General features: G+C 32.7%; 2 protein-coding genes across 5 annotated transcripts in view; both read left to right on the top strand.

Annotated features, from left to right (window-relative positions):
* LOC138321440 (uncharacterized) overlaps positions 1 to 4978 on the top strand; it is a 79279-nt gene extending 74301 nt beyond the window's left edge. The window contains exon 58 of the mRNA XM_069265137.1: positions 917 to 4978. Coding sequence (XP_069121238.1) covers positions 917 to 976 — 60 coding nt within the window. The 3' untranslated portion in view covers positions 977 to 4978. The remainder of the gene's footprint in view (positions 1 to 916) is intronic.
* Positions 4979 to 15451: 10473 nt separating this feature from the next.
* LOC138321438 (protein SCAI-like) overlaps positions 15452 to 25099 on the top strand; it is a 28583-nt gene continuing 18935 nt past the window's right edge. For all 4 annotated transcript variants that reach the window (XM_069265136.1, XM_069265134.1, XM_069265135.1 and 1 more), the window contains exons 1-3: positions 15452 to 15777; positions 21289 to 21384; positions 22261 to 22347. In XM_069265136.1, the coding sequence (XP_069121237.1) occupies positions 15662 to 15777; positions 21289 to 21384; positions 22261 to 22347 (299 nt within the window). In that variant the 5' untranslated portion in view covers positions 15452 to 15661. The remainder of the gene's footprint in view (positions 15778 to 21288; positions 21385 to 22260; positions 22348 to 25099) is intronic.

Below are 25099 nucleotides of genomic sequence, written 5' to 3'. Positions count from 1 at the left end.
TAATGTTCACATGTAAACCATGGTGTAGTAATGTGTATCAAAGTAAAGAGGACATATGCATGATTACTATGACAGATTAATGTATCATGAGTAAAGAAAGAGTTCAAATATGGCTGACTACTTTTAGAGGTTTCCCCGCACAATTTACATTTTCGTTATTTACTAAGTGCCGCCTTTGTTATATTTTGTTTAAGCACCCTGGATGCTAACAATCTGATTAAAATACAGATCACAAATGGTGATCTGTATTTTAATCAGATTGGGATGCTTATTACAGCAAATACAGTATGCATATTTTTGACAATGAAACAATAGTGAGACAAATCTTATCTTTTGATTAGGTTATTTAATTTGAAACAAAAGGTCAAAACATTTTCAGAATTAGATATTGGTTTTTATCATGTAAAATTCTGTATAGTGTTACTTTAAATACTTTGGTGAAAGTGCTTGAATCAATGTGCTAAATTTCAATGCAGATGTGACATTTCACACTTTAATACTAACCCTGTTACTTGTTCACAGTTCATAACAAAGAGTTTTTAAAATCTACTGGATTTCACATGATGATTCCAATCAAAGGAAAACTGAATACAGTCTAGCCCACTTATGTTGAAATCCTGCTTAAAGGCTTATTACCTTTCCAAAACAAAAAATTTAAAGTTTCTTAAAAACAATAATAAAAAGGAAGGAAATTAATATTGATGGCAGAAGATGAGGTTACTACACCAAATAAATCCAATATTTTTTGCGTAATTTTGTATAACTGCATGGGGCAGATAACTCTATATCATGAGTAGATAACTCTGTATAAGTAAAACAGGCATTTCTCCTCATTAACTATCATTCTCAGTTTAACTTGTTTTGCATGAGTTACCTGTTGTACTAATATGTTTTATTAACATTTTTGTATTTACAGGATTCCAAGATGCACGGTCACAACAATCCTGTTTATAATCAGGCGTATGAGACAAAGTGAGTGGTCTGATTCATACATGCACATGTATGCAGTACGTACTCTTGATTTGGCAGTCTGCAGGTCAAGAAAATTCTCCAACAATTATCTTTCATAATAAACAATAAACGAACTCTCAGGAAATAATTTGTTTTAGTATGGGTTATCTCCCCTGAGTTAAAGGTAAACAGAGATGTGTTTTTATATAATTTTTCATTTACAATGGATTTGATGGTAGCTTTTGGTTATGAATCAGTATAATTTTTGAAAAGGTTCTTCTTCTTGGGAGGGTACATAGTTAGAATATACATGTAGTTTACTGATAACTCTGAACTGTATCATTACAATATGTTTCACACCTTGCCTTCTTTGCTTTACTCGTTCACCCCTGAATACACATTTGAACTATCCTAACTCAATGGCTGGAAGAGTTGATTATGAATTTTTAGGGGTCAATGAGTTAAAATTGAATACAAAGCCATTGTGATACTTACATTTATTACATTCCAACAATATTTCTTGTATTTTAATAGGATTATTTATAGTAAGAATCACGTGAATTATTTTTATACATACCCTTATCAAGATATGTGCTCCCTGAAATGATTTATACGGGGTGTTTCGAGATGTCAAAACGACGTGGGTAAAGTACAATTTCCTGTCGAGTAGTCCCACCATCTGGTGATTATGACATAATCATTTGACGTGATTTTTGCGACATCATAATCACCGGAAGGTGGGAGTACTTGACTGTAAATTGTTCTTTACCCACGTCGTTTTGGGATCTTGAAACCCCGTATTTACATATTCCACATGAATTTTTATTTGTTCTTATAACCAGTAGAATATTGAGAAATATTTTAGTTACAGACTGATATTTTCTGTATTTTTTGTATAATACATATCACATACTCTTTTCTCATAGACCTTTGTTACTCTGTAACTGTTTTTTTATTGAAAATTGAAAGTTTCTGAATATTGATGAAACTGAGGACCTGTAGATGCTGGCCCAGTTTCGCTGTAATATGTTTATGATTGTGTGTAACTCGAGTGTGAGACCACCTGTTCCAGGCGTTGGTACGATACCAAGTGTGGAAGGGCTGTAAGTATATGTATCCTCTATCCCATCATGTATATAGTGTATTCATTTATATAAAACTCAGATCTTATCATTTTGTACATGTATGTTAGAGGTACCGTCAAACCTGTCTATAAAGACCACTCAAGGGACAATAAAAAAATTTCTTGTTGAAATAGGCTATTTGGGACCACAAGACAGCGGTCTTATTATTGAGCAGGTGGTCTTTGTACAGGGGTAGTTGCTAAGGTAGGTTAAATTCATTCACCTCTGAAGGCACATTTAGATTCTTCTATATCAAGGACTTGAACAGTCCATTGTGAAATTTCTGGGGTAAATGAGTTGACTCTATCATGCATTAAGTTTTTCCTTTAATCATAAAATATAGACTTTTTTTTAGTGTGTAATTGTTAAATTGTTGAAGATTTGCAATGGACCAAAAGGTCTTTAGACAGAGTTAAGTCCCCTGACAATTTTGTCTGAAAATTGTACTTTTGTGATTGAATACAATGACTACAGTTTTGATTATACATATATGTATTTGGAAACCAAATACAGTGGAACCCGGTTATATTGAAGTCTTTGGGGAATGGAAAATCTCGTCAAAATATTCAGATTTTAATATAATCAATGAGAAAGATAATGGGACATATAAGAATAGGGATTATAACACATTTCAAATAAAACAGTATTTCAATGTAACAGATTTCAAATTAAGTGGGTCCCACTGTATTATACTTTTAAGTTATGTGTGACAAAGGTTTTTGTTCATTACATTAGTTATACATATGAAAATGTTGTGTTTCTACCTATAGTTTATGTTTTATCAATTATATCTTATCTGTCTTAAATCTTCAATGAAACTGATAATTTAATTAAAACAACTAAATGTTCTGATTATTACAATTAATTGTTTTGAGTGTATATCTTTACTGATTTACACAAAAAAAATTGTACAGGGGAGACAACTGAGTTATTAACTTGCATATTTATCCTATATACATACATTGTAATCAAAATAGAATACGATTTCACTCATTCCGCGTTGTGAGGATTTATGTAATACATATCATGAATGTAAATTAATTTTTGCCTTATTATGAACGTATTGCTTTTCATATATATTATAATTAAGTCATCATATTATTAATTTGTAAATACATGTACTACATTTAATCTTATTATCCCGACTGTTCAAAAGGCGATTAGGCTATTCACAGTTTATCAACAATTTTTAAAATCTAGATAACAAAAATGCTTGATATACTAAATCTACAAAATTCTATATGATTCTTAAAACAAATCCATTCTTTATATACTTACTGGATTTAGTGAAGATAAAATCACAGGTTTTGCAACAAATGAAAAATAAAAATTTTACTAATGAAGTGATGAAGTTAATCACCTTTTGAACAATTGAGCTGTGGATCATGATAATTCTGAATGATTACATCTATTAATTACTACTATACATTTTCAAATTGAAATTTTTCAAGTGTGGGCAAAATCACTTTAATTACTGAATATTGCTTGCAACAATTATACATATCTGTTAAGTGAATGTCATGTTTGATTTGTTGACACTCATTTCTATGTTTATTCTATATAGTAGCATACAGCTTGTTTATATTTTGTACAATCCTAAAAAGGGGGCTGTCAATGTCAGTAAAATTTCCAGTATATATTTTTACTCAAATAAAAAATGTGGCTAATATGTTATGTAATTGTGCAATACTTCTGCTTGGGGAAGCAACATATCCCTATGTTCTGTATCGGATCTATATCTGATCTCCCTGTACTCTACTAGGCATGCTGACACCATTTCCTCTAGCTTTTATCTGTGTATGAATTTATCAGAGTTAATGTATAGCTTATTTACATTTAAGATGAGATTTCTCTATTAACTCTTTATATAGTCGATATAACTACAACAAATATGCATATTTTTTCCCCTTTCCCTGGAGGTATATCATGATCAACTATATCATATGTTACTAAAAGTTCATACCCAATTATGTAAAAATGGTTATCCTTGAAATGCATTTAGTTTACTCAGTTTCTTGCCAAAAAAAGATCCTTTTGAGTACAAATCTATTGAATTCCAAATTTTGTAAATTGTATATTGTGTATTTTCTAAGAAAATCCTATTATTTTGCCTTGATATATGAATGCATGATAGGACATCATCAATATTCATATAAGTATTGATATTGTTGAATCAAAATAATTTGTAATTTACCATTTATACAGACATTTTGTATGTATCTATTTTATATAAAGAAATGCAAAATCCCTACAGGATATATAGTAATCTTTGAAAAACGTTTGAAATAAGACTTATTTAGAAATCCAACTTGTTTTAGTATAGAACTTGTACACTCTATAAGTACAAGTTGATAATGAGGAATTAAAAAGATAAGTTAACAACACAAGGGCATATTCACAATATTGAATGCTCACATACAACAGTGGGTGTATCCTTCGTGTTGCAACTTCTTAAAAATGTGCCAAAAAGTAAAAGAGCCAAAAAAAAAAAGACTAATCCATCAAGAAATGCAGCAAATGTGCACATGCTATTTCCTGTTGCCAAGTGTTTTTGTGAGTGCTCGTACATCCTGGACATACCTCTGGTATATTGGTTAATAGCCGAGTACCTCAAAAGTCTATATTGATCTATTATCCTGAAGCTAAGGTACAAAATGGTATATAACTTTAGGCACATTTAAGTTTTGTATTGTTTCTTTATATTATACCTTAATATATAGTTTACCTTTTTGATTATCATTTAGAAAGAATCTCAGAATTCCTATCTCCAAAACTTCGGACTGCAGGACAATGCCGAAAGATTTACTTGTTAAATATTTGTTATTAAGAACATCACCTGTTATCAGTAATCTTTAATGTTGTGTTCTTGGATTAAAATTAAAATAGATATATTTCACACAAAACTGTTCTTTGCTTATTTGGAGCCTGACTGAATACCTCGCAATAAGTCTTCAGACTTCCAATGAGACCAACTACCTGTGATCCCCAGCCAAACAAAATTATCTGCTCTTCATTTTCAAAGCGGTAGTTTACAGTCAAACTTCATAACACAGAGTATTGGTGATAAGTTTACTCCAATACACAGTGAAAAAATTTAGTTGGTTTTATTGAGTTGACAACCTATGACTGACCTATCGGGTTTGTTGGTGGTGGAAAATCAATACCACCTGGCAACTACCCCATTTGTGATTCGAACCAATCTAATTAAAATTTTATGCTTATTATTTACTCTGAAACTCTGAACAGAGTTTATGGACAGATAATGAACATCAAATTTTAATTAGAATGTGATTTGAACTCATGACCCAAAAGCTTGTGGCACTTGGCCCCAGAACTGAACAAAGACTTCAAATTAACGTGTTTTAATGGCTGTAATAAGTCATCAGTCAGTTTAATATCAAACTGGTCTGTATTGCAATGGTTATTTGAGAATTCGTCTCTGAAGAAAAGCCTGAGTTCCTCATAAAAACCTACCTACCTGCCTACATATACCTCGTCAGTACCAGCTGACAACTATTCCACCAACTGAACTGATCACCCAGTAGTGTATGGCTAGTGGTAAGCTTTCAGACACCTTAACTACTATTGCGCCAATAAATTTGGAATTTAAACCAGAAAACCAAATACACGGCCAAATATAGGTTCTAGAAACTGATACCTATAAGTGCAATATTGCAAATTTGTTGCTGGTTAGCAAACTCATAGTGTTCAGAAATATTATATCCATGCGGTAAATACCATCCCTTCTGGGAATTTTGGAAAGAAACACGATAGGGGGCAGATCATTTTTACTGGAACATTTAACCTTTAGTAGACGGACTGGAGAGATATAATCCAAAATATAAACCAAATATGTACTTATAGAATTTTTATCTGATCAATCATCAGTGAGAAATCATAGCATTTTAACATATACTATTAATAAAGCATCTGTATACTACTTTTACATCGTACAATGTATATGTAGAATCAGCTGAATATTTAGTGGTAGCTGCCGCCAACTCCTAGTACCTAAATCTCTGACTACTGTGCCTACTTGATGACCATAAATCAGCTATTGATGAACTTAGAGGAAACAGCACTTTATTACTACAAGAACAAGGAACAGATAAAGTACTGTACATATTGCTGATAATACTATTTAAGGGTCATGATTTACTCAATTATGATATACAGCGTCATTCGTAACATATAGCACCAATTAGAGCCAAATACCAACTATGAAATATGGTAAAGCTGGCGAAAACACCAACCATGTGATGGGTGCAAACTAGGTCAAAAAGCAAACAGAATATCGTACAAACTAGGGCAAAAGGCAACCGTAAAATGTTGTGCAAGATCGGGCAAAAGCAACCATATGAAGGGTACAAACTAGGGCAAAATGCAAGCATAAAATAATCGTGCAAGATTGGGCAAAAAGCAACCATATAATGGATGCAAACTAGGGCAAAATGAAACCACAGAATATCGTGCAAGATTGGCCAAAAAGCAAACATATGATGGGTACAAACTAGGGCAAAATGCAACCACAGAATATCGTGCAAGATTGGGCAAAAAGCAACCATATAATGGATGCAAACTAGGGCTAAAAGCAACCAAAGAATATTGTACAAACTAGGCCAAAGAACAATTATAGAATATCGTACAGACAAGGGCAAAAACAATTATAGAATATCGTACAGACAAGGGCAAAACCAATCATAGAATATTGTACAGACAAGGACAAAAACAATCATAGAAAATCGTACAGACAAGGACAAAAACAATCATAGAATATTGTACAGACAAGGACAAAAACAACCATAGAATATTGTACAGACAAGGACAAAAACAACCATAGAATATTGTACAGACAAGGACAAAAACAACCATAGAATATTGTACAGACAAGGGCAAAAATAATCAGATGTTGTGGCACTAGCTAGGGACAAACACCTTCTATAACCTAAGTATAGTACTAACTAGAGCCAAAAGAAAAAGCAAGAATGATGCGGTACAAATTGTGATTACAATTATATAATCAAAATATGCCTGTAACCAGGGACTAATGTCAACCATTGAATACATTAACTATCACAGAGTATGATGAATATTTCATATATTACATAACGTACAATAAAAGATTATTTGATTTATTAACAGACAGTGTCATGTAAGCACGGCCTCCCATGTATGCGATGTGCAGTGTGCGTGTATGTAGTGTACGGTGCGTGTTTTGGGAGACTGCGGTATATTCGTGTTGTGTCTTCTTGTATAGTGGAACTCTTACCCTTGTAGTGCTATATCACTGAATCATGCCACTGAAGACACCAATCAACACACCCCACCCGGTCATATTTACTGACAAAGGGCGAACCAGTCGTCTCTCACTATGAGTTCTAAGCAGGAGCAGAGAGACTTTGGTGTGTCTCGCCCAGAAGAGAGAATTCAGAGTCTACCTCACACGGGTGAGCGCTCAACAGAAGACCAAAAGTGAGGCGGTGTCAAGGGAGACGTTAGGAAGAAAGTTAATTAGGAGTAAGAGAAAAGATAATATCCTAGTCGCCTTTTACGATCATGCAATAGGGGCAGCAGGTACAATTCTAACGCCTACCTGCAGGCATAAAATACAAACGCCAACCTTAAAAATTGTTCAAAATAGGGATAAAATTCACAATAATTGTTTATAGAGACCAAGGTTTTATAAAGGAAGAACAGATCCTATGGATAACCCAAGCTATTCTATAAATGTAACTGTAATTGTGGAGCATATACTGTAATAAAACTCTTCTCCTCGAACCTCCACACCCTCTCTCCTTCTGGCATCAATTTCATAATCTATGAGAAGGCGTTGGACAACGTTATGTAAGTAGATGAAACATCTATAGTGAGTCCCGGGGATCATCTCGCTTCTCTGATGCACAAATCGGGATAGGAGCTATAAGATTTTGAATAGCTTTACCATGAAGATTGGTGTTCGTCAGGGGTGTATGTTTTCATCGCTATTCTTCCTCTTGGTCATTTACTGGTCCTATCCAAAAAACATTCGCTTTGGGATCACTTCAGCTGCCAATGAACTCAAAAGAAGAGGAATGTATACTACCAACCGTTCGTTCATGGTCAGCGGAGAGTCAGTCAGGGAGATAGATTAACTTTTGCTTCTTGTGGAATGCGGTTGGGGCAGCGAGGTACTGAAGATGATGCCATCGCATGTATTGATAAGGTTATAGAGCAGCTTTTATGTCTGAGAAGATTTGCGCATCAGGGCAGATAGTCCGAGATACTCTGGCCCTGACACCAGACTTAGACATTTTGACAGATACATGTCTGGTGTAGGGCCAGAGTGCAGTGCTTTATCAAAAGGTGGAATTCGCCGACAGCATTTGGTATCGGGCCAGGTCATCGCCGATTGAGACTGCTTACAAAACATTTCCACTGAGAAACGTCACTTAACTTGGTCTTTTCAACAAATGAATACTTTATCTACCCACAACAATCCATTTTCTCATGCACGCACGTTATATTATGTCAATAAGGTAGTTTCCTTTACGCAACTTTAAATCTTCCTCCTCCTCGTCGCCATTTTCTCATAGTATGCAAATCACCTCTAATCTCGACGGATTGCTATATTTGGGAAGATAAATTATTAATTTGTTGAAAAGATCAAGGTAAGTGACGTTTCTTGGTGGTCAGTTTGAATTGGAGGTGTCCTGGCCCGATACCACTACGCTCTGGCCCTACACCAGACATCTATTTGTCATAATGTCCTAGTCTAGTGTCAGGGCCAGAGTATCTCGGGATACAGGGAAGAATATTTGATATCTACTCCAACATCAAGTATAGGTATGTTTCTATTTGGAGGCGAGACCAAAAGACTGGGAAACAAAGAGGATACAATTGAGCATCAAGATATTTACATCATCCCACACACACATTAGATCTGTGATATAAAGCTAGACTGGGCACACCTACAAAATAACAACATCTAGGTCTAGCCACAGGCGTTTGGCTCCATAGACATTTTTCTCTATATACATTATAATACTGTGTCAATGTATATATATATATATAGAGAGAGAGAGGGAGCGAGAGAGAGAAATGTATATATAGCAAATGTCTGTGGCTTAAGGATGTATTCTTCTGAGGTTTCAGTCCCGTTGAAGTCTCGTTTCAACATAGATCAAAGAAGTTTTGAGATTTTTAAATACAATTTATCAGTATCTGTAGCAAGTTGTCAGATGCAAATTTTGTCAAAAAATTGCATTTCTATTTTTAGAAGAATTTTTTATACGGTGTGTTTAAGAAATGGCCTATTTGGCGGCCATTTTGAAATTGTGTCTTTTTCGCATCAAGTAGAGCCACAGTTTTACCATTTTTTACTGAAATTATTTTTACTTAAATCATCACTGCGCCAGCATTTTTTGCTGTATTGAGGTAATTTTTATTGCAAATTGTTACTAGGTTCGTAGTAATTAAAATATTGAGCAATAATATGTGAAATGATACACTTTTGTGACTTTATTTTAACATTTAATGGTAATTTGGGCACTTTTATTTTTTACTCTAAAATACTGAAAAATAACAAAAATTCAAATGGGGCAAAAAAGTAAGCACACGGACCCCCAATTTTTCTTTTTGATTTAGAAAGAACAGCCGTTTCCCTATTGATATGCAAAATAATAACAAAAGTTTAATACCAGAACTTTTTCTATAAAGGGTTAAATTTGGCAAAAATGGCTGAAAATTATGAAGGGGTAGGGGTAGCATATGTTGTTATTCTGAGAGAAAATATATAAGTCTAATTGATCAAATCTGTTATATTTTTAAAGAAGGCTACTAGAAAATGAATTCTACAAACATTCATACATATCAAACACCTCATTAGAAAATTATGGCTTTAATCTCTATCTTATATGGTCAAAACGGCAAAATTCCCATAAAATCCAATATTTTGTCAACTAAGTATGTTTGAGTGACAAAAGCTCAAAAACGAGCACACGGACATATGTTTTTTATTCCATTTTCTTTTATGGTATGAACTCCTTTTTCCAAAAATCTATATGAGAAAAAAAGTTTAATACAAGAAAATTTTGACTTCTCAGAGGTGTACATCCTTAACCTCCAAATAATTGCAACAGAATTTGTTTTCTGCTTTTCGGGTCGGAGGATCTTAGTATTTTACCAAGAAAAAAGTCGCCAAAATTCATATGTTCAGAAAGTCGTTTTTTCAACACCCGAAAAATAAGAAAAATAAAGAAATCACACTTTTGACCACTTTTAAAGTACAATATCTGCTAATTTTGCTATACTTGAAATATGAAATCGGGTATATAGTAAGACAAACCTTAGGTTAGTACAAATAAGTTAAAATGATACAATACTTTCAGTCAATCTAAGAAATAAAGAAAGGTGAAAACGGTTCAAAACCTTTTGAATTTAGCTAACATTACCGTTTTTGTTCTTTTTAGATGCTAACATTTATAAAACTCTTACCCTGAACAATATCAGTTGATGTTTTATGTCTTAAAGGATTGCCTTTTCTTTGATATTAATGCATGATCGATAATACATTAGCTAGAAAAAACTAAATATTAACCTGTCAAGTTGACTTATCGTGCCAATTCGAAGTGTTTTTATACTTAGATTTTTGACAAAACATCCATTTTGGTAGTTAATTTTTCGGAAAATGAAAAAGCAAATGCTTCCAAATATGTCATATCCTTTTTTTGCATATTTTGTACTTGTTATTTTGATCATTTGTTGTAAAAACGGTATAAATATGCACATGTTATTTAGTAGTAAAAATTTCCTATCACGTTAATTTGGCTGAATATAAAAATATGTGTAAGTCCATAAATTTGCAATACAAAAATCTCAATTTTTCGAATATGCTCTATTCGTTTGTCATAAAATTTTGCCAGTAAGTAAATCAGAACTGTGATGATTTTCAGCTATAAAATTGAAACTGAACTTTTATTTTATTCCTTTATCTCATTGAAAATTATGTAACCGCCAATTATGTAACCGCCATCCGGTTCCATTATGGAAAAATGAAAAACTGACCTATTCAAATATGTGATAAAAAAGAAACTTCAATCTCACTTTATAAAGGGTGTTAATACCTGCAAAGGATTTTGCAATCTGATTAGTCACAAAAAAGATATTCACATTTTTGATATTTCAACTTAAGGACTGAGCCAATTTGAGGAGTTTAGTCAAACTGGCACTAAATGAAGATTTGATCGATCTCACGTCTTTCATATTTGGGGATGTCTTGATATAGTTGTCTCTTTTAGGTGAGTATAGCCTACATAGAATCTGAATTAATAAATATCTAACCACTTGAGACGGTACTTACTAAATAATTCTTTAATAAAAAAGACATATTATTCAATTTGGACTTCAAAATATCCATGGAAAAGGCCAAAAAAAGACCAACTTTGAGCAACCATGTTATCTCAGATAGTGAAAGTAAAATATTTTACTTTTAAAGCCTTTAATCAACAAGTTTTATTTAAAAAGATTCCACCAAAGTGAGTATCAATGGTATTGTTGATAATAACATTTTTTTATCTTAGCAATCCAACAATAGTATATTTGGCTGTTACAATGGCATAATTATGCAATTTTCACGTTGTCATACTTTTTTTCTGTGTTGATTTCAACTTATGTTTTTGACAATCTGTGCTGTCCTTATAACGTTCTTGCCCGCAGTTATTTTCAAGTATCTTGTGATAACTATGTAAGTTTATATTTGGCTTCAAAGTTGGCAAATTATACAAATTTCCCTATTTTTCTGATTTTTTTTTTTTTTTTTTTTTTTTTTGGGGGGGGGGGGGAAGGGGGGGGGGGGAAGAAAAACCCTTTCCCAAATTTTCATTTGTGGCGACTTTTTTTCTTGTATAAAACAAACTCAGATCTGTATGAAAAACAAAGACAAAATTTTGTTGCAATTATTTTGGGGTAACACTCTATCTTTACTGGGCTACAGGGACTTGTTATAGATAAGAGTGGGTGCTGTGCACATCAGACCCCTCCCTTTACCATTTAAACAAGTCCCTGTGGAATCTGAGAGGAAAAGGAAGGAATGTTGTCCTCGAAACGGCTAGAGGCTAGACAATACAATTTGTCTACAGCATTAAGGACAGTCCAGAACAAGGAGCAATATTAATGGCGCAATGTTGCAAATGGTCTTAATAGTTTAATGTGAGTACTGTAACTCAAAGTTCTTTCGTGTGCGATTTATTTTTGTGAATTTCGCAATCCAAAAAAAATTCGCAAAAGTTTATCTCCGTGAATTAATGTCTGCAGCATTTATATTGATATGAGTTTCCATTTGATTTTAAATTCACGAATGCTAATATTCGTGAACTTGTTTATGAATGGAGATCGCGAAACTTAGTACCCGCGAAAGAAAGATGGTTTACAGTATGTACCAACTATTTTAAAAATATTTTTACAAGCTCCTTAGTTTATGAAGTATTCAATAGTTTTGACGAACATCTTGACAAATAGATATATAACACGAGACAATATGTATCCATCAATCAAAATATATGTACGACAGACAGATCTAGGATCAACATCAACCAATAATCACGGCAGGGACAAAATTAATATCAAAAGTTGCATATACCACAAAAAAAAAACAAACCCCAAAACAAAACAAAAAACCCAAAAACATGGACATTATCATGCAACTTAATGACATAAACTATATAGGGCCAACATCAACCAGTAACACAGGGCGTCCCATAGATTATGTGACACTTTCAAAGTGGAATATTTTATCAAATTCGGATTATTAATAATAATCTGGATTTCAACATACTTTTCACAATTTTATACTTGTAACAAAACAGCTTAACAAATCTAGACAACTTTTCGTGGCAACGATTTTATAAAAGATTATTTTTTGCATAAAGTGGTCGAAAACGTCGGTATTTTTAAACATCTGAGAAACATTAGAGCACGCATATAGAAGACTTATTTGCATCAGAGTTATGGAATCGAATTTTACTTGTCAACTACAAATTACGGCGAAACCACATTCACAATCTTTGACTAAATCTTAGAATTACTTAGTACACAAATAATTTGGTTTAAAGACATTATAGACATATGCTATCATTATGTCCATTAACCGGTGGCAACAGAAAAGAGCAAAAAAAAAAGTCCGGCATGGTCCATATCAATAGCAAAGTATCCGATAAATTAGCGACAAACTTCGGAAATAGATGAGTTGACGTGTGATATCTACAGACCCGAGTATAGACAACGACGGGATCATGAATGCATCTTCGTTACTTGATTATGATATTACAGCTTACTACAAAGTTGAAATGGTCCCCACAAACATTAGTATAGAAAATAATAGTCATCAAAAAGAAGACAAATATTAATATTTCTATAATTGATTTATGGTACATGTATCTCATATTCGCATTTTAATCACCACTAATATAAATAAATTAATAGTGAATAAGTGGCTGAACAAAATTAGTGATTAAATATAATTTAGATTAATGTTGTAAATATGAAAACAAACTATGTTTAAGAATCCTCAATATTACAAATATCGTTTTGCTTTGTTAGAAATAAAATTTACTGAACGCTACAGTATACAAAATGTAGGCGTACTGTACATTTTCGAGCATTTGGATTTAGCTTTCCAAGATATAGAACTTCGTTTTTTAAATACAAAAATAAAAATAAAAATTTTACACCTTAAAATTTACATCTATTATATAAACAATAGATTTTTTTAGCGATTTTTCATTTTCGGTAGAAACGATTCACATCGGAAAATAATTCATCCGGAATCCCGAGTCCGTTTCAACTTTTAGTATATGTAAACGTTCCGGCGACCCAGAAAATTCACACTGTCAAATAATGTTAATTTTTATAAATTTCGATTGCTGAGGTGGAGAAAGGATTATTGTTATTTGAGTTTTTACCGCAAACATCCTCTCCATGTAGTCTGTGATTTCGGAAGTGTTTATTTGTTGGAGGTGTTCCTCGTTTACTTCATTGGTTTGATTCCAGATCGCCGCTACCACAACAAAAAATGTCGATCGCGGATGGCAGCCTACCGTTACCTGCCATGGACGAAACTGAGAAGAAAGTGGTGAATGAATTTTGTCATCTGTTGGAGAAATCAAAGCAATTATTCAACGGACTTCGGTATGGTTTCATTTTCAGTCTATCTTACAGTAATTTATTGAGTATTTATTGTCTGTGGATGTTCCATATTATCGACATGTGTGTACGTTTGTCATCCATGCCGACACACATAACATTATATCCGTCTGTCAGTGTTTCGGATAAAATTTACACGTGGGGATTTTATCATGTCGCTTCGAACTCTTGTGTTCAGTTGTAATACGGCATTAACAGAGAAATGGTTCATTTGTTTTCTTTCTCACAAGACAACCAAAAGATATTTATTTTATTTTACAAATAAAAAAAATCCTTAACATGTCCAGTTCTCTTCTAATGACATCTTAAAATGTGGGCCAACATTGTGTAAAAATCCGGACACAAGTTTTATATATTCCTGTATTAGGTAGGCCTATAGGTTAGATTAATCTAATGCAATTTTAATTTTTTTCAAAGTTAATGATATTAGTGGTTTCAATTTTGATTGCTGAAATATATGACAGTCTTTTAAAAAATATTTCCTCTTTCTTCTAAAATAAAAGAGCAAAAAAAAAAGTCCGGCATGGTCCATATCAATAGCAAAGTATCCGATAAATTAGCGACAAACTTCGGAAATAGATGAGTTGACGTGTGATATCTACAGACCCGAGTATAGACAACGACGGGATCATGAATGCATCTTCGTTACTTGATTATGATATTACAGCTTACTACAAAGTTGAAATGGTCCCCACAAACATTAGTATAGAAAATAATAGTCATCATAAAGAAGACAAATATTAATATTTCTATAATTGATTTATGGTACATGTATCTCATATTCGCATTTTAATCACCACTAATATAAATAAATTAATAGTGAATAAGTGGCTGAACAAAATTAGTGATTAAATATAATTTAGATTAATGTTGTAAATATGAAAACAAACTATGTTTAAGAATCCTCAATATTACAAATATCGTTTTGCTTTGTTAGAAATAAAATTTACTGAACGCTACAGTATACAAAATGTAGGCGTACTGTACATTTTCGAGCATTTGGATTTAGCTTTCCAAGATATAGAACTTCGTTTTTTAAATACAAAAATAAAAATAAAAATTTTACACCTTAAAATTTACATCTATTATATAAACAATAGATTTTTTTAGCGATTTTTCATTTTCGGTAGAAACGATTCACATCGGAAAATAATTCATCCGGAATCCCGAGTCCGTTTCAACTTTTAGTATATGTAAACGTTCCGGCGACCCAGAAAATTCACACTGTCAAATAATGTTAATTTTTATAAATTTCGATTGCTGAGGTGGAGAAAGGATTATTGTTATTTGAGTTTTTACCGCAAACATCCTCTCCATGTAGTCTGTGATTTCGGAAGTGTTTATTTGTTGGAGGTGTTCCTCGTTTACTTCATTGGTTTGATTCCAGATCGCCGCTACCACAACAAAAAATGTCGATCGCGGATGGCAGCCTACCGTTACCTGCCATGGACGAAACTGAGAAGAAAGTGGTGAATGAATTTTGTCATCTGTTGGAGAAATCAAAGCAATTATTCAACGGACTTCGGTATGGTTTCATTTTCAGTCTATCTTACAGTAATTTATTGAGTATTTATTGTCTGTGGATGTTCCATATTATCGACATGTGTGTACGTTTGTCATCCATGCCGACACACATAACATTATATCCGTCTGTCAGTGTTTCGGATAAAATTTACACGTGGGGATTTTATCATGTCGCTTCGAACTCTTGTGTTCAGTTGTAATACGGCATTAACAGAGAAATGGTTCATTTGTTTTCTTTCTCACAAGACAACCAAAAGATATTTATTTTATTTTACAAATAAAAAAAATCCTTAACATGTCCAGTTCTCTTCTAATGACATCTTAAAATGTGGGCCAACATTGTGTAAAAATCCGGACACAAGTTTTATATATTCCTGTATTAGGTAGGCCTATAGGTTAGATTAATCTAATGCAATTTTAATTTTTTTCAAAGTTAATGATATTAGTGGTTTCAATTTTGATTGCTGAAATATATGACAGTCTTTTAAAAAATATTTCCTCTTTCTTCTAAAATATTTTTTTTTTTTTTTTTCTGTACTCGAGCTCTGACCCAACCAGTAGTCATGACGGAAAAATAGTCGTGATTGTGTGCATATTTTAATGTGTGTCCATATTTCTGAATGTCTGGAGCTGCTGACGAATACATCAAGATTTTTTGGTGTTGTTTTGTTGATGTGGAAATAATGTGTTTCGTGAGATGCAAACAATTAATTTTTTCCCAAATTACGACTATTCATCCTTCACGACTACTGGTAGGGTCCCAGTTCTGCAGTAACAGATGACAATATTCATAGGGCGATTGCCTCAACAGATGGTAGTGGTTATATATAATTAAGTCACATGCCTATCACCTATAGCTAGCTGCCCAAGACTTTGATCCCTAAAACAGGCATGCAAAGTTAAGGGGTTACTCACCTATAACTACGTATACCTAATCATCATTATGTGGGTTTTCTCTGTGCATGCTGGTTTCTTTCCCCTCAAAGACATGCTGCTTACATCTGAGTCAAAGATTTGTATGAGTTGTATTTATAACATGTCTTTGGCAAAAAAAAAAAAAAAAAAAAAATCCAGGCAGCTTATATTATTATGTACAATTTTTTTTTTATTACTGTCAAAGGACAGGGTGTCAGGGGACAGTGGAACAACATCAGGTACATTTTGTAAAACAGGGCACAGCATGGTGCTATGCTAATCAGGGCTATTGGAAAATACACTAAGGTGACTATTAATTTGTAATTTTCAGCAAAAGAAATTTAAAGGGAAAGTCTATAATACCATTAAATGGATGCAAATAATACTCTTTCTATATCTGAACTGATCAGTGTCTGTTTGCATACATTAATAGCAAAAATATGAAGTGTGAATATTATTTGTTTGGTTCGATTCTTTGAGTGTAATTTGTTAAACATCCTATTATATAGCCATGATCCTCATTTAAGGTAGTGCCAGCTAAGTTAAGGTGGTAGAGGAAATTAAGCCAGAGTGCACTGAGAAAAACTATTGATATGCATGTCAGTATCTGACATCTAAAAACCATTGATGTGCACATCAGTCTACATCCCTGACAACTGCCCCACATAGAATTCAAACTCACGGACCCAGAGATAGGGGTTTGCAGTTGTGGTAATATGTTGTCTTATATCTTATCTACTTGGCCACCACAGCCTGAATACTGTACTTTCATTTTGTCCGAACCCTGCAATTATAATGGTTAGTTTAATTTGGTATCTTTAGTTTTATATCCTATTAACAACCAGGGTCATTTAAGGACATGCTCAGTTTGATGGTGGAGGAAAGCCGGAGAACCTGGAGAAAAAACACTGACAATGCAAGTGGTCAGTATATCTTCAACTACCCCAATGCCACATGGAATTCAAACTCATGACCCAGAGAGGTGGCGAGCTGAAATTGTGATAGTATGTCGGGACATCTTAATGGTACAATCTTAATCACTTGTCCACCCCATGCGCAGCCCAGGTGTAATGGCCAAGGAAGAAAACTCACTCTAATCGTGATTTTAAAGCTAAATAACTAAGTATCTAATTATATAATAAACAATTACACTAAATTGACATTACATCTTTATATTTTTCATTTGATTTTACTTTTCTTAAAAATAGCATGCATATATACAATATGACTGAAGTACTACCTACTAATAATGTATTTGTACAAGGTAAACACTGAAACTCCTTAAGGAGTATTTTAAATTATTTAAAACCCATTAATAAATCAAGAGCAATGTCGTGTATATGGAGTACAGAGATTGGCGTCATGTGTACATATAAATGGGCCATTGTTGACATAACAAGAGTGTGTTTGTTTTTAAATCAGAGATTATATATTTGTCTGGATTTAGTGTATTCAATAGTGTAATACTTGTTTATTTTAGAATCTTATCAAGTACTTTTTGTTCTTTGTTTACTTGTAGTTGACTTTATTAGAATTCATTAATGCAGTACCACAAATTTGCATGAGCCTGCAATATATATTAAACATATTAAGTGAGTTCTACTTACATGTTCTTATTTAATTTGTGATATATATATTAACATGAAACCCTTAACAAAACACAATATTTAGTGGCCTTGTATACCTTAATTAATATTTACACCATGAATTGAGCGTGCAATTATCAAAACTGTTATAGTTATATATAGATGTACTCAATCTTGAATACCTTAGTCTTCATAAGAATATATATATAGGAAATAAATGCTTTAGATGTATTGCAAAAGAAGAATTCTGCATAAAACTTGTGAAAAGTGTTATGTTTTAAGTAAATGTATATGTAAACAGATAGCATCAATCAAATATACCCACGTAGATCATTTAAAGATCTCAAGTTTTAAAATATGAATTAATTATAATGATATGAATTGCTTTTATATTTTACATTAATTTAATTACATGACATGTAAATGACATCTACAACCATAGTTTAGTCTTAATTTGTATGAATATATATATCAACTTCACTTTCACTTTATCCCTCTCCATTAAGAAGGTCTGGATTATCAATATCTTTTGAAATAGATCTTTTGATAAAAATTTCAGTAGGAAAGCTTAAAGTCTAAGCTTTTATAATTTTTACACTTATCTCCTACAAAATCTGAACATATATATATATATATATTTTGTTCAATTTATTTCAACAGATGGTTTTGTTTGAGTTATTCAATGTTACGTATATCAAGGTCATTTAAAGGGACTTAAAACCTAATTTATCTAACGAAACACAAAAGCTTTGAAAGTTGTTCAGATCTGACTAACACGGAATCTTATCTATAATCTTGTCACATCCTTAATTATGAAGGCTAATTTTCTAATAGGTGGCCTATATATATGTATATACATGTACATGTATATATGCATTATTTTTAACGTAGATCAAATCATTGAATATATCGTACCATAGTTTTAGTATAACTTCATAGTTATATAAAGATGTGATTTTTATAGAACTTATTTAATTTGCTGAATCTTTAGTGAAAACCAACAATGTCAAATCTGTATCAATTTATATTCAATTTATATTATCAATCATATTTCTATTCAAAATTTGGGGAAAAAAACCCCAAATAAAACAAAAAAAAAACCCACATTTGTTTAAAGTTTAATGTGTCAAACCAAGGACATAGATCTATGTTTGATAAAACACTCCAAGAGATGAATACAAATAAGATGTAAAGTTATCTTCTGATTATTGACAACACATGTACAGATGATCTTTAGTTAAATACCGTCCCCTGGTATATAAATTATGTATATATCACTGGTGAAATTTCCGAAATCTAAATAATTCATCCCCAGAAATTAATGTTTGTAATCACATGTATAGGTAAATCAGTAAAGGCAATGTGTGTCACGGTGCATGACCTCGTAATTATATCGACACAGTCCGGAAAATTGAGGATCAATGATCGATGCTAATTAAATAAATCAACCTAATCTTACAATAACAATTGTTAATATGTCAATATGTAGTAATTCTGTATGAATTATACATTCAGGGTATATATCTGTATCTGCTATTTATAACCATTGGTTTTGCAAACATGTAAAATTCATAAGAGTTTTGTTATAATTATACTAGTAGCATATACATATGCATTATACTGAATACAAGCCTATTTTCTCTGGGAACTCCGGCTTTTTCTCCCCCTCCTAAACCTAGCACATCTTTAAATAATCCTGGCTGTTAATTAAGTATTAAACTATCTTTGACTTTCTATGGTCTATAGATGCCAGAGCTTTGCAGAAAATCTTCATAATGCGTGCTAGCGCATTATGAAATGGTTGTCTGTAAAGCTCTGGCATCTATATATAGACCATAGATGCCATAGGAATATAGTTCAATGCTTATATTTACATAATCAACTCATTTTAGGATCTCTGCATTAACATTGTTTAAGCTAGACCAAGAAAACTGTTTATCAACGACGATTTAATCTTCAAGATGGAACAGCCATTTTAATTTGACGGTGATCAGTTGACGTCACCATGTCAACATTAGTGACGTCATATAATGGTCACGTTTTGGGTGTCAGTTATACCATCATGTTCCTCACTTTGCCTTGATTAGTTTATATAGTAGAAGTGACAAGTAAATGTAGATATTAGGACATAAAACCATTAATACCCAACTTTAACATTAAATTCCTGTAGTCTCACAAAACACACCAATGCACACAATAACTATACAATCCCATGCATGGTACATACTGTTTCATACATTGATCTGTTGAATGACCTTACATAGTTGTAATAGCAAAATAAAATTCAAATCAGATTATGATTGGGAACATCTGTAGATGTCTGCAGCACGATGTCATTAACACAAAAAGTAAGAATTTTATAGTTAAATCTATTATGATTTGGCAGTATCTGAAGTTAAATATTGCACACTTGTGACTTTTGTCTATATTTGTATTATAGTGCATGGAATAACCATCATAACACATACCTTCTATACAGATTGCATGTTGAGAGACCATAAGTCGTCATTGTAAGGAATACATATATACTTGTATACGATTCTAGATCTGTTCTTGTAATATAATATAAATATACACATACAGTATATAATTCTTCACCAAAGGACTTAAGCTTGAAGGAGCTTTTGAACATGTGTTTGTTAAAATGAAGCTTGTATACAGTGAAAGTTGATTATATGAAAAAACAATGTTTGCATGTGTCAGTCTTTTTATTGATTTATACTTTTTCAGTATATCAAATCAAAAAATGGCAAGCCTAGCCTAGATAAAGAGTAGATAGGAAATATATGGTGCATGTTGTAATACGGTTGATTAGTCCCATCTTATAATGATTGTGACATCATATTTTGGTGGTTTTTTTTGAGTCATTATAATCACCAAAAGGTGGGACTAATTGACTGTAAATCATACTAAAATCACATCGTTTTGGGATCTTGAAACCCCCTAATTAAAGTACCATAGGGAAAATTATGTTATTGACATTAATTAAGATAATTATTTGTGTATTACAGGGATCTTCCCCAATATGGCCACAAACAATGGCAGTCTTACTTTGGCCGTACCTTTGACGTGTACACCAAACTTTGGAAGTTTCAGCAGCAACACAGGTTTGTATAGAATGCATATATACATGTGTAATTAAAATAAAAAATTGACTTAACAAAGATATTTTTATCATAATGATCAGCTGCAGGCACTAATTTGCCACTTTTCTTTTGGGCTAATTATGATTATGAATGTTTGAATCTGCATTTATATGCATCCTGATAGAATCTAAAATAATGACTTCAGGCTTTGTCTTCGGTTATCGTTTGATTCTATAAATCAGTTTAATATTAATTACACCATATTGATGGTAATTAACAAAGGTCCAGAATAGACTTACCGGATAAGTGGGTATCCCTTGTACATTGTAAACTTCAACTATTAGGTATATACATGTATATATAATACTGTTACCAGGACGTTAAAAAAAATTGAAAAAATGGAAAGATGCTTCATAAGACAAAATTATTGCAAACTTTTACCACATCAATAAGTGGAGGGGTGCTTATAGGGACATGGGTGCTTGTTGGGTCGAATATGGTATACTTTTAAATAATAGTCATGTTTATCACCTTGTATCCAGAATGATGAAATTTCTTGTTGAACAAGGACATCAAACCTTTTTTTTTTCACATGGAATTTGTCCAGCTGTATGCTTTGAAGTGACACTATCAATATTGTTACCAAATGTTCTTTTCTATAACAATTATATTTCCATGGAAAATCTGTAGATTCGATATCTAGATATATAAATATTCTTATTATAGCATTTTTTTGTAATAGCATCTTATCTTTTGAACTCATCTTACTTAGGAAATATTGGAACCAACTACATTTTGCGTTTGTCTTAAAGCATTCGTTTAAAATGCTTTACCGCTGGTATATTTAAACTTATTTTAACCTTGAAAATATTTTACTTGACCGTCATTTATTTTCAGACAAATTCTGGATACCAAATATGGTCTTAAACGATGGCAGATTGGGGAGGTAGCTTCAAAGATAGGACAGCTGTATTACCATTATTAGTAAGTATAAAAGTTAACTGAATTTCAGCTATTCTGTTAATTATGTGCACTTTCTGTTTCCTATTTGCGACTGTGGTGTCAGAATGTTTCAGGTCTTTTAACATAATGCCAATTGCCACATTATATACATAGCCCTTCCACCTTTGGGTTGTATATTTTAAACTCACATGGGACATAGTTACCGGGTACTGATGAGTGAAGTTGATAGTTTTTCTCCAGGTACTTTGGTTTTCCTTTACTTCGTAAACCAGATGCATCCTTAGATAACATTTGCTGTTACTTGGATGTTAAACAAAATGGTCCTAAACTCTATACTGAATGTTAGAATAGCCAGACCTTATTTTCTTCTGCTATTTTTTTTTATTCCCGTTTGTTTTATATATCTTTTGTATATTGTTTTACCGCAACGTCTGGAATGATATGCAGTGTGCATTGGATCTATGTAAACTGGAAATTTGACAAACCGATACATAAAATGTGATTGCTATAGATAGACAGGCTGGACCGTTTGTCTAACCAAGTGTGATGATACAGGACCTCTGTACGGCCTCATCAGATATCATTCATGGGGATATTCTGGTCACTGTCAAGTTTGTTCTGGAATTGGAAAGTTGGCAAGAGACATGAATAAGTTATATCTATATACCTTTTTTTGTATAAATAATTCCTTTTTATATATCTGGAGTATAATGCTGAATGTACATTTTTAAAGGCATATGTTCACATAAATAGAGGGGGCCGCGGTAATCGAGTGGATAAGATGTCCCAATCGACATATTATCAGAGGCCTTCCAGAGTTCTAGCTAATTCCTCCATGTGGGGCAGTTTCCAGATAACAGACTACAGTGACTACTTCTGGTGGTGGTTTTTCTCTGGTACTCTGGCTTTCCTCCACCAACAAAACTGGCATATCCTGAAAGGGGGAGCTGCCCTATAAATAGCTTGAGATCTCACAAGATTTCCATAATGGACATGGAAAATTCAAAATAAAGCAGTTATAATAGAATGTTAAATTTTTCATGATATATATTGTACATAGTATTTTAGACTTTATATGCTATTTGTGGTAAAATACAGTAGTAAGTGTCAGTAATGTATTGTCTAATGAATGATGGAGAAAAATTGACAGTTAATTATAGTGTTTGTCTTACTGCAGAACATTTCTGATATTACAAGTGCTTTAGATATTTTTCTCTGTAATTGATTGAGCCAATTTCCTGATGCACTAACCCCGGAGACTCCTACTATTAGTACAAATCATAGCTCTGATTAAAGAAAACACATGTAAACTAATCTACAATTATCAATGGAGATATAGCTTAATATAAACTTAAAGGTTCAAACACTAGTGACAGCATATATACAGATAAGAAAATAATACATAATTGAACATTACCTACAATTATTGGCTAATGTTGTGGTGTTGTCATGGTGTGTGTCTTATATATATATATATATATATATATATAGCTAGTGTTTATAGAACTTTATATATATATATATATATATAATATATATAGCTAGTGTACTTGTAAGTCTATTCATGTCTTTTCTCATTTTTTTATTGAGTCAAGAACATTTTACATTTGTATACACATATTCTATAATCCAGTTTCACCAAAATAATGATAAAATGTATGGTTTTTCAATTATTATATAACATTTTAGTTTTTTGTTACACTGACTGTAACATATATCCCGATGCATTTTAAAATCTCTTCTAAAAGGCCTTGGTTACCTCTTTACAATTCCATATAATTGCTGTTACAATTTGTGTAACATTCAAGTTTGTATACATTACATAAGTATACTGTTATCCCTATAAATGGAAATGGGATGGTCCTTATCAATGAACAGATCAGTCAATGTTTGAAAAAAGGGCAAACTTAATGGTATATGCCGGATGCTTATTGATAGTATAAAACTGCTCGCTTTTCTCTCTCTCATCCATTAGTTATAGACTGCGATCAGTGGTCGCCTGCTAATGAAATTCTACCACTGCTTCCTGCAGAAACAAATGTACAATGTCTCTTGGGGGAAGGCATAAGCTCCATTTAAAATTAATGGCTACAAAATACACATAGAGATGAGATGGTGTACCTGTTGTACGGTTACGGAGGTGCCGAGGCTGGTGGGATAGCGTTGTAGTGAAAGTTCCACTCGCCAACCCAACAGGCAAGCACAACATTAGCGCCAATACACATTGGCCCCGTAATTGGTATAGACTGTACCCTGGAGAATTGATACTTTAATTGGTGGCCGACCTATTACAAGCCAAGATGTTCTGGGCAAGATAATATTAGGTTATGTATATAGATATACATGTCCATATACCATCAGGCTTGGATATTAAACTGTAACATATTTATATGTTATGGGACTTTTAGTAGACTACAGAGAGCTGATATATTAGTACAATACAAGGAGTAATTACTTTCTGGGCCTTACAAAGGAACCTCGGAGAAACAAATCCAAGACAAGAGTAAAGAAAGTGGAAGTTTTAGGGCTCCTTACATAATCAAGTAGATGTAATTGAAAGGTCACAGGCAATGAACTTGCAATTTGATAAAAAAATTATGTTACATGTATTATATGTTATATATTAAACTCGGGGAAACATTTACTTTAAAGTGACAATTGGGCAAGGTCATCCCGGTCATTAGTCATATAGATATTTACAGCCAAGGTTAGCGTGGTCAGTTGTCTCCTCCTGACGGTCATACAGGCTTTTGGTCATCAAATGGTTAAATGG

This window comes from Argopecten irradians, chromosome 4 (genome assembly GCF_041381155.1).
Source record: "Argopecten irradians isolate NY chromosome 4, Ai_NY, whole genome shotgun sequence".
Taxonomy (NCBI): Eukaryota; Metazoa; Mollusca; class Bivalvia; order Pectinida; family Pectinidae; genus Argopecten; species Argopecten irradians.
The sequence above is the reverse complement of the archived record's forward strand: the minus strand, read 5'-3'. Positions and strand labels throughout refer to the sequence as shown.